A 9,597-nucleotide genomic window follows, 5' to 3' on the forward strand; every position below is an offset into this window, starting at 1 on the left:
GTGCGACCGGGAGAGCGCCCTGTGCCGGGGGGGGGCCGGAGGGATCCCCCGGGGGCTCCCCCCCCGCCTGGCCACACTGTGAGTGACCCCCCCTCCAATTTGGGGACCCCCCACTTTGAGGACCCCCCTTTTATCCCCTCCTCCCTTTGGGACCCCCTCAAATGTGGTGCCCCTCCTGAGTCCCCCCGATGACTCCCCCCTTTGGGGACCCCCCCAGAACCTTCCCACGACTTGTCCTTGCAGACCCCCCAGAAACTCCCCGGCGACCCCTCCCCTCTTGGGCACCCCCCTTCCCCCCTTTTAGGACACCCCCCCAAAAAAAACTACCCCTGGGACCCCCCAAAATGACCTCCCCCATGGGAAACCCCCTTCCGGGACCTCCCCTTTGACCTCCTGCTTTTTGGGTACCCCCTGAACCCCTTCCATGAGCCCTCAGTGGGGACTCCCACCGACCCCCCAATGAGACCCCGCCCATCTTATGATGTCATCATTCTAAGCCACACCCCCTGCACGGGATGGGCGGGGCTGGGTCCAGGTTGTGGCTGGTTTAGACCAGTTTAGTACCAGTTTAGGGCTGGCTGGGATGAGTATGGCCCAGTCCGATACTGATTCGGCCTAGTTTAACTCCAGTTTCTCCCAGTTTAGGACTGACTTGGACCAGTTTAGTGCAGTTTGGTCCCAGTTTCTCCCAGTTTTACCTCAGTTTACCCCAATTTAGCCAAGTTTGACTCCAGTTTGGCCCAAGTTGTTCCTGCTTTCTCTCAGTTCAGCCCAGTTTGACCCCTGTGTCTCCAGTTTATCCCAGTTTGGTCCTCCTAGTCTTCCCCAATGCCTTCCCAGTCCCTCCCAGTTCACCCGGTTCCCCCAGGTCACTGGTTCGGTGGCACATCGAGGTCCTGGCCGAGGGCAGCTTCCGCCACACCCCGACCCTGCAGCTGCTGTGAGTGACCCCAATGTCCTCAAAGTGTCACCAAATGGCCCCAAATGTCACGCCAGTGTCCCCAATCTGTCCCCAACGTGTCCCCAAGTGTTACCTCTGTGTCCTCGAAATGTCTTCAGAGTGTCCCCAAAATGTCTTCAGAGTGTCCCCAAAGTGTCTTGAAAGTGTCACCAATGGCCCCAAATGGCCCCAAAGTATCACCAAATGTCCCCAAATGTCACCTCAATGTCCCCAGATATCCCCAGGACATCCCCAAGATCCCCTCAGTGTCCCTAGTGTGTCCCCAAAGGGTCTCCAAATGTCCCCAAATGTCTTCAGAGTGTCCCCAAATGTTATCTCAATGTCCCCAGATATCCCCAGGACATCCCCAAGATCCCCTCAGTGTCCCCAGTGTGTCCCCAAAGGGTCTCCAAATGTCCCCAAATGTCTTCAGAGTGTCCCCAAATGTTATCTCAATGTTCCCAAATGTCTCCAAGGTGTTCCCAGGAGTCCCCAAATGGTCCTGAAGTGTTCCTAAAGCGATCCCAAAATGTCCGCATATGTCCCCAAGGTGTTCCCAAGAGTCCTTAAATGGCCCCAAATGTCTCCTTATTGGCCCTAAATAGCCCCAAAGTGTCCTCAGAGCGTCCCTGGGGTGTCCCCACAGGTTGGTCACCGCCGGGAGCTTGGGGACCATCGGGGACGGGGCCTTTGCTGGACTGGTGTTCCTGGAGTACCTGTGAGAGGGACTGGAAGGGACTGAGGGGGACTGGGAGGGGATTGGGAGGGCACTGGGAATGGACTGGAAGGGACTGGGGAGGAACTGGAGAGACATTGAGGAGGGACTGGGCTGGACTGGGGAGACACTGGGGAGGGACTGGGCTGGACTGGGGAGACACTGGGGAGGGACTAGAGTGGACTGGGGAGACACTGGGGAGGGACTAGAGTGGACTGGGATAAACTGGGCTGTGCTGGGAGGAACTGGGGGAACAATGGGGAGGGACTGGGCTGGACTGGGTGGGGGGATACTGAGTTGAACTTGTGTGAACTGGTGAGAACTGGTATGAACTGATGCAAACTGGTGTGAACTGGTGCCGCAGGTTCATCGAGGACAACGAGGTCGGGACCATCGAACCCACCGCCCTGCGGGGCCTCCGGGGGCTCCTGTTCCTGTGAGTGACGCTGGGGACACCAGGGGGACATGGGACACATTGGGGGCGATTGGGGACATTAGGGTGCCCCCAAATATCCCCAGGTGTCCTCATGTCCCCAGATGTCCCCAAATGTCCCCATGTTCCTGTCCCCAGGTGTCCCCATGTTCCTGTCCCTGTGTCCCTGTCCCCATGTCCCCATGTGTCGCCGGGTGTCCCCAGATGCCCCCTTTTCCCTGTCCCCAGCTGTCCCCAATGTCCCCAAGTGCCCCCAGGTGTCCCCAAGCCCTCCAAACCCCACAATGTTCTCCCTATGTCCCCCTCAATGTCCCCAATGTCCCCAGTGTTCCCCCAACGTCCCCACAGGAGTTTGGCCAACAACCGCCTGGAGACGCTGCCTCAGGGGCTCTTCCAGGGGCTGGAGACCCTGAGCCACCTGTGAGTGACACCGTGCGGACACTGGGGACACTGGGGACAGGGAGGGAAACGGGGGGTGTTGGGGACATTGGAGACATTGGGGACATTGTGGGGATGGGGGGCTTTGGAGGACAGGGCATTGGGGACATTGGGGGATGGGGACATTGGGGACATTCGGGACATTGGGGGAGGTATAGGGACTTTGGGGACATGGGGACATTGGGGGGGATTGGGGACATTGGGGGTTTTGGGGTACATTGGGGACATCAGGGGGACATTGGGGGACTTGGAGGGATTTGGGGGGATTTGGTGACACGTGGGGACATTTAGTGACATTTGGGGACATTTTGGTGACACCTGGTGACACTTGGTGGTGCAGGGACCTGCGGGGGAACCCGTTCCGCTGTGATTGTCGCCTGCGGTGGCTCCTGTCGTGGCTGGGGACAGTCCCCTCCTCCCCCGAGACTGCTGGGCGCTGCCGCAGCCCCTCCCCCCACCAAGGGACCCCCCTTGCCCACCTGGACCCCCAGGACTTCCAGTGCCAGCGGGCAGGTGGGAACTGGGAGCACTGGGAGGGACTGAGAAGGGATTGGGAGGAGATTGGTGGGGACTGGGAGGGACCTGGGGGGACTGGGCACCTGGGGCTGGGGGTACAAACATACCTATGGACCCCAATGTCCCTAAAGTATCCCCAGAGTGTCCTTGAGGTGCCCCAAGAGCCTCCAAAGTGTCCCCAAGGAACCAGAGTGTCCCCTTGGTGTCCCCAGAGGTGACAGAAAAGTATCCCCAAAGTGTCCTCCGAAGGTCTCCATAGTGTCCCTGAGGGTGTCCCTGAGGTGTCCTCATGTCCTTGGAATGTCCATGGGATGTCCCCATATCCCTGGAGATGTCTCTGGGGTGTCCCCATGGTGTCCCCATGGTGTCCCCATGTCCCTGGGCATGTCTCTAGGGTATCCTCATGGTGTCCCTGTGTCCCTGGGGGGTGGCATGGGGCTTGTCCTCCGGGGTGTCCCCATGTCCTCAGGAGTGTCCCAAGGCTGTCCCCATGTCCCCGGGGATGGCAGGGGGTGTCCCCAGTGTGTCCCCATGCCCCCAGAGCTGTGCCTAGGCTGTCCCCACGATGTCCCCATGCTACCCCCACAGTGTCCCCGTGTCCTGAGCGCTGCCTGTTCTAGTCCCTGCCCTTCTCATCTCTGGGGGCCAATTCCTTCACGGGGGGGGGGGCACTGGGGGTGGCATTGGGCTGTCTCCATGGTGTCCCCATGTCCCTGCAATGTCCCTGGGATGTCTCCATGTTCCTTTAGGTGTCCCCAGGATGTCCTCATGTCCTGTGTCCTTGGGGTTGTCCCCATATCCCCAGGGGTGACAGTGGGGTGTTTCTGGGGTGTCCCCAGGGTGTCCCCATGTCCCTGGGGGTGGCAGTGGGGTATCCCCAGGATGTTCCCATTTCCCTGGGGGTGGCATTGGGCTGTCCGCATGGTGTCCCCATGATGTCCCTGTGTTCCCAGAGCTCCGGCCATTCCAGTCCCTGCCCTTCTCATCCCTGGGGGCCGAGTCTTTCACGCTAGGGGGGCACCAGGGGGTGGCCCTGGCCCAGCCCTTTGCCGGTGCCTGCGCCCTCCTGGAGTGGGACCAACTGGCTGGGAGGTTCCGGGCCCCCACCATCATCAACAGTGAGTCTGAGGGGACCCAAAACCCACCCTGGGTGGGGTGATCCCGAAAACAGCCGAGGCGGGCCCAAAAATGGGGTGAGGAACCTCAAAAATGGAGTAACGGACCACAAAAATGGGGTGAGGGACCTGAAAAATGGGGTGAGTGATGTAAAAAATGGGTTGAGAGACCTCAAAAATGGGCTGGAGGAGACCAAAACCACCACCCCAACCCCAATGTTCCCAGTGTCCCCACAGCCCAGTCCCCACCACCCCATGTGGTGGGGACCCCAATGTCCTCAGTGTCCCCATAGAGACATCCCCACAGAGACATCCCCACCACCTCAATGTTCCCAGTGTCCCCAATGTCCCCAATGTCCCCAATGTTCCCAGTGTCCCCAGTGTCCCCAATGTTCCCAATGTCCCCAACATCCCCGATGTTTTCAACCCCTTGCCCCCACCCCTCCCCCTCCTCACTGTCCCCCCAGGCTCCTCCTCAGTGGCCTGTCACCCACTGGTGGGTCTCTCCTGGTGGTGGTGGCCCAGCTTGGGGACAGCTCCTGTCCCTGTAGAGACGTCTCCACCACCCCAACATCCGCAGTGTCCCCAATGTTCCCAGTGTCCCCATAGCCTTGTCCCCATCATCCCAATGTCCCCATAGCCCTGTCACCACCACCCCAATGTCCCTGTGTTCCCAACATCCCCAATGTCCCATAGAGATGTCTCCAATGTTCTCAACATCCCCAAAATCCCCAATGCCTTGTCCCCACCACCCCAACATCCCCAACCCCTTACCCCCCATAACCTCACTGTCCCCATTGTCCCCACAGGCTCCTCTCCAGTGGCCTGCCACCCGCTGCCCCTTGGTGGGTCCCTCTTGGTGGTGGTGGCCCAGCTCCGGGGTGGTTCCTGGGTCTGGCGCCGCTCTGGTGGCCCCGGGGCCACCTTTGTTCGCCACCAGAGCCTCGGAGCGGGGCGGCTGCGTCGCCCCCACGCCGTGGCCACCGCCCGTCTCGGGGGCCACCTGTACCTGGGTGTGGCCGACAGCTCCAAGGGTGGCACCAGCACCGTGTTCCGGTGGGGTGGGCGCGGCTTCTACCCCCACCAGACCCTCCGGGCGTGGCACCGCGACACCCACCTGGAGTTCCTGGAGCTGGGCGGGCGCCCAGCACTCGTGGTGTGTTCAGGGGCCAGGAGACCCCTCGTGTACCGGTGGAGTGGGGGGGTCTTCACCCCCCACACCGACATCCCCCACGTGCCCGACGTGTACGCGGCGAAGCACTTCCGGCTGAGGGGACACGTATTCCTGTGCCTCACACGGTTCCTGGGGGACGCCAAGGTGGGGGGGGTCGGGGGAGTGGGCAGGGGTGGGCAGGGGTCATGGAGGGTTACCAGGGTCATGGAGGATATCAGGGTTGTGTGGTTATTGGGGGCCATCAGAATCATGTGGTCATGGGGGTCATCAGGGGTCCATGGGGGTCCAGCAACATCATGAGGCCATAGGGGATACCAGGAGTCATGTGGCTATGGGGGATCAACAAGGTCATATGGTCATGGGGGGCCACCACTGTCATGAGAGTCATCAGAGTCATGCGGGTCCAGCATCATCATGGGTCTGTTGGGGTCCAACACCATCACGTGGTTATGGGGAACCATCAAAGTTGTAGGTCCGTGGGGGTCATCAGGGTCATGGGGGTCATCAGGGACCCATAGGGGGCCAGCAAGGTCGTGGGGTCATGGGGGATACCAGAGTTGTGTGGTTATGGGAAGTTATCGAGGTTGGGTAGTCATGGGGTCAGCAGGAGTCCCTGGAGGTCCACCTGGCTGATGTGGTCGTAGGGGTACATCAGGGTCATGGGGCTATAGGGGGTCACCAGGCTCATGTGGTTGTGGGGGTACATCAGGGTCATGGGGCTACGGGGGTCACCAGGGTCATGTTGTTATGGGGATCCACTGACATCATGGGTCCGTGGGCATCCATCACCATCGTGTGGTCATGGGGTGCCACAACGTCTTCCCCATGACCCCACCACCCATCCCATGACCCCACCACCCATCCCACAATCTCATCACCCTTCCCAATCCATCCCATGATCCCACCACCCTTCCCATGATCCCACCACCCAACCCAAGCCATTCCATGACTCCACCACCCAACACAACCCAATAAAACCCAACACAACTCAATGCACCCCATGATCGCACTACCCTTCCCAATCCATCCCATGATACTACCTCCCACCCCACCCACCTCCCACCACTGTCCCCCTTTCCAGGTGATGCGCTGGGAGGGCTCCATGTTCCGGGAGATCCAGCAGGTCCCGGCTCGGGGGTCGATGATCTTCCAGCCACTGACCTTGAGTGGCCACCGCTACGTCCTGCTGGGCAACGACTTTGCCCTGAGCCGCGTGTTCCGCCTGGGCCCCGAGGGGCACCTGGAGCCCACCCAGGAGCTGCTGGTGCCCACCCCCCGTGCCTTTGTCCCTGTCACCATTGGCCAACGGCACTTCCTTGTGGCCTCTAGCTTCAAAGGGGCCACCCAGATCTACCAGCACATGACCATAGACCTCGAGGCATGAGAGGACATGGGGACATCAACCATCATGTCACCATGGACTGATCACTTGAGGGATGGGGGGACACCACGTGACCATGGACCTGGTCACCTGAGGGACATGGGGACATCATCCCTCTCACCATCATGCACCTGGTGCCACCATCCCCCTGATGACCCCATTGGCCTCGTGTTCCCTCCTGGTGTCATCACTGCCCTGATGTCCCCAAGGCCACCACCTCACCTTGTCCCCTCCTGGTGACACCACTGCCACAATATCCCCAAGGCCAAGCCTGATGTCACCACTGAACTTGTGTCACTTCCTGGTGTCACCATGGCCCTGATGTCCCCTGTCCCCTCCTGGTGCCACCACCAACTCCAAAGCCACCTTCAACCTGATGTCACCATTGGCCCAGTTTCATCTTTTGGTGCCACCAATGCCCCGATGTCCCCAAGGCCACCATCACCACAGTATCACCACTGGCACAATGTCCCCTCCTGGTGCCACCACCAACTCTGTGTCCCCAAGGCCATTGTCACCGCAGTGTCACCATTGGCCTTGTGTTCCCTCCATGTGCCACCCTCAACCCTGTGTCCCCAAGGCCCCTGTCACCACAATGTCACCATTGGCCTTGTGTTCCCTTCATGTGCCACCCCCAACCCTATGTCCCCAAGGCCACTGTCACTGCAATGTCACCATTGGCCTTGTGTCCCCTCCATGTGCCACCCACCATCCCCAAAGCCACCATCAAGCTGATGTCCTCTCCTGGTGCCACCATCCCCCTGATGTCCCTGAGGCCACTATCTACCCATGTCACCTGGTCCCCTCCACGTGCCACCCCCCAGCACTGTCCCCTGTCCCCCCTGATGTCCGCCAAGTGCCACCACCCCCCAAGAACCAAATTGCCTCTTTTTTTTTTAACCTTTTTTATTCATTTTCCCCATTTGCTGGGCCGTTTTTGGGGGGTTCCACCCCAAAATAAACCCGTCCCTCCACCCTCCATGTGTCGCTGCACTTGGGGACACTCGGGGACACTCGGGGACACCTCAGCACGTGCTGACGGCTCCTGTGAAAAGAGGGGTGATTAGGGGGGTCCCCATTGTCCCTAAGGTCCCCCAGATGTCCCGAAGTCCCCCCTTTGTCCCCAGTGCCCTCCCCCTTGTCCCCAAGTACCCCAGATGTCCCCAAGGGGGGAGAGGACACTCACCTGTCCCAACCAGGTGTGACATCTCAGGGGGGTGTCGTTGGTGGCTGTGGGGGGTGGGCACGGTCAGGGACACCTCTGTGTCCCCAGTGTCCCCTTGTCCCCCCAGTGTCCCCCCCATCCTCCCAATGTCCCCCCAGTGTTCCCCTGTCCCACCTGGCCTTGCTCCGGCACTTGCACTTCCCACCTGTCAGGGGACACAACAGGTGACACAAAGAAGGTGACACAGGGACCCCCCGGGTGACATTAGGGACCCCCAGGTGGCATTGGGGACCCCCCAGGTGACACAAACACCGTGCAGGTAACATTGCCGCCCCTCCCCCCGCCAGGTGAAACTGGGGACACCCCCAGTTGGCACAGGTGACACTCACTGAGCAGGACGATGAAGCCCAGGACACACAGGAAGGCGGCCACGCCCAACCCGGCCACACGCAGGTGATGCCAGTCTGGAGGGACACACCTGTCACACCTGGGACACAGCTGGGGACACACCTGGGGACAGCTGGGGACACACCTAGGAAGCACCTCGGGAAACACCTGGGGACGCATCTGGGACATGCCTGAGGACACGCCTTTGGACAAGCCTGGGACACACCTGGGGACACACCTGGGGATTCACCGGGGACACAACTGGGGACACAGTGGGGGACACACCTGGAACACACCTGGGGACGCATCTGGGACATGCCTGAGGACACGCCTTCGGACAAGCCTGGGACACACCTGGGGACACACCTGGGGATTCACCGGGGACACAACTGGGGACACAATGGGGGACACACCTGGAACACACCTGGAACACACCTGGGGACACACCGAGGGACACACCTGGGGACACGCCTGGGGACATCTCCATTTGCCCCCTACCCCTACCAGTCCCCCCAGTTTTTTTCCCAGTCCTCCCCAATTCCCTGCCAGTTCCCCCAGTCCCCCCAAACTGGTCCCCACTCACCGTACTGGAAGGGATTGTTGGCATCTGTGGGGAGGGGAAGAGTCAGAGGGACCAGTATGGACTTCCCCACCCCAGTATAAACCAGTGTAGGCACTCCCATCCCAGTATAACCCAGTATGGACCCACTATGGACCCTCCCATCTCAGTATAAACCATTATGGGCTCCCCTCAACCCAGTATGAGCTTCCCATACTGGTACAAACCAGTATGAGCCCTCATCCCAGTATAAACCAGTATGGATCCCTCACACCCCAGCATAACCTAGTATGGCCCCCTCATACCAGTATGGACCTCCCCATACCACTATAAACAAGTACGGCCCCCCATCCCAGTATAACCCAGTATGGACTACACCCCCACTCCCAGTATGACCCTCTCCATTCCCAGTATGACCCCACCCCACTCCCAGTACAGCCCCCCCCCTCCCAGTTGGTCCTAGTTTGTCCCAGTCACTCACCAGGGTGGGGGTTCCCTCTCGCCATGGACAGAACTGGGATGGGGAGGGGAACCAGTTTGGGGGGGATCAGTGGTACCAGTTCCTCCCAGTTCCAAATAAACCCAGTTCCCCACCTGGTTACTCCCAGTACCTCCCAGTCCTCCCCAGTTCCCTCCCAGTTGCTCCCAGTCCCTACCCAGTCCTCCTGCAGTGCCTCCCAGTTCCCTCCCAGTATATATATATCCCAGTTCCTCCTCAATTGCTCCCAGTCCCCTCCAGTCCTCCTGCAGTGCCTCCCAGTTCCCTCCCAGTAT

At 60.2% G+C, this 9,597-nt stretch overlaps 2 protein-coding genes across 3 annotated transcripts; one reads left to right on the forward strand and one right to left on the reverse strand.

Annotated features, from left to right (window-relative positions):
- Position 1: 1 nt before the first annotated feature.
- Positions 2–7,561, forward strand: LOC108509825 (leucine-rich repeat LGI family member 4-like; the record flags this gene model as incomplete). Its single annotated transcript, XM_017839413.1, has 9 exons — positions 2–78; positions 869–940; positions 1,587–1,658; positions 2,020–2,091; positions 2,437–2,508; positions 2,867–3,039; positions 3,996–4,160; positions 4,967–5,475; positions 6,413–7,561. Coding segments are annotated over 9 exons (1,515 nt in total), but the record flags the coding sequence as incomplete, so codon positions are not given.
- A 39-nt stretch (positions 7,562–7,600) lies between these two features.
- LOC108509829 (FXYD domain-containing ion transport regulator 3-like) lies at positions 7,601–9,476 on the reverse strand. Of its 2 annotated transcripts, XM_017839421.1 has the most exons (6): positions 9,305–9,476; positions 8,848–8,871; positions 8,267–8,341; positions 8,052–8,082; positions 7,899–7,942; positions 7,601–7,757 (listed from the first exon to the last, which is right to left on the reverse strand). In XM_017839421.1, the coding sequence occupies exons 2-6, from the start codon at positions 8,869–8,871 to the stop codon at positions 7,623–7,625; spliced, it is 309 nt and encodes a 102-aa protein (XP_017694910.1). In that variant the 5' UTR covers positions 9,305–9,476; the 3' UTR covers positions 7,601–7,622. The 2 variants fall into 2 exon arrangements, with proteins under 2 accessions (XP_017694910.1, XP_017694911.1); XM_017839422.1 differs by lacking the exon at positions 9,305–9,476 and having other exon boundaries at positions 8,848–9,286.
- Positions 9,477–9,597: the final 121 nt, after the last annotated feature.

The sequence above is a fragment of the Lepidothrix coronata genome, unplaced genomic scaffold, assembly GCF_001604755.1.
Source record: "Lepidothrix coronata isolate B3197 unplaced genomic scaffold, Lepidothrix_coronata-1.0 Scaffold411, whole genome shotgun sequence".
Classification (NCBI taxonomy): domain Eukaryota; kingdom Metazoa; phylum Chordata; class Aves; order Passeriformes; family Pipridae; genus Lepidothrix; species Lepidothrix coronata.

Coding starts and splice junctions, on each gene's coding strand:
- LOC108509829 (XM_017839421.1), bottom strand. CDS start 8,871: ATGCCAACAATCCCTTCCAGTACG. Junction 8,342..8,847: donor CAACAATCCCTTCCAGTACG/GTGAGTGGGGAC, acceptor GTGTCCCTCCAG/ACTGGCATCACCTGCGTGTG. Junction 7,758..7,898: donor GTCACACCTGGTTGGGACAG/GTGAGTGTCCTC, acceptor CTCTTTTCACAG/GAGCCGTCAGCACGTGCTGA.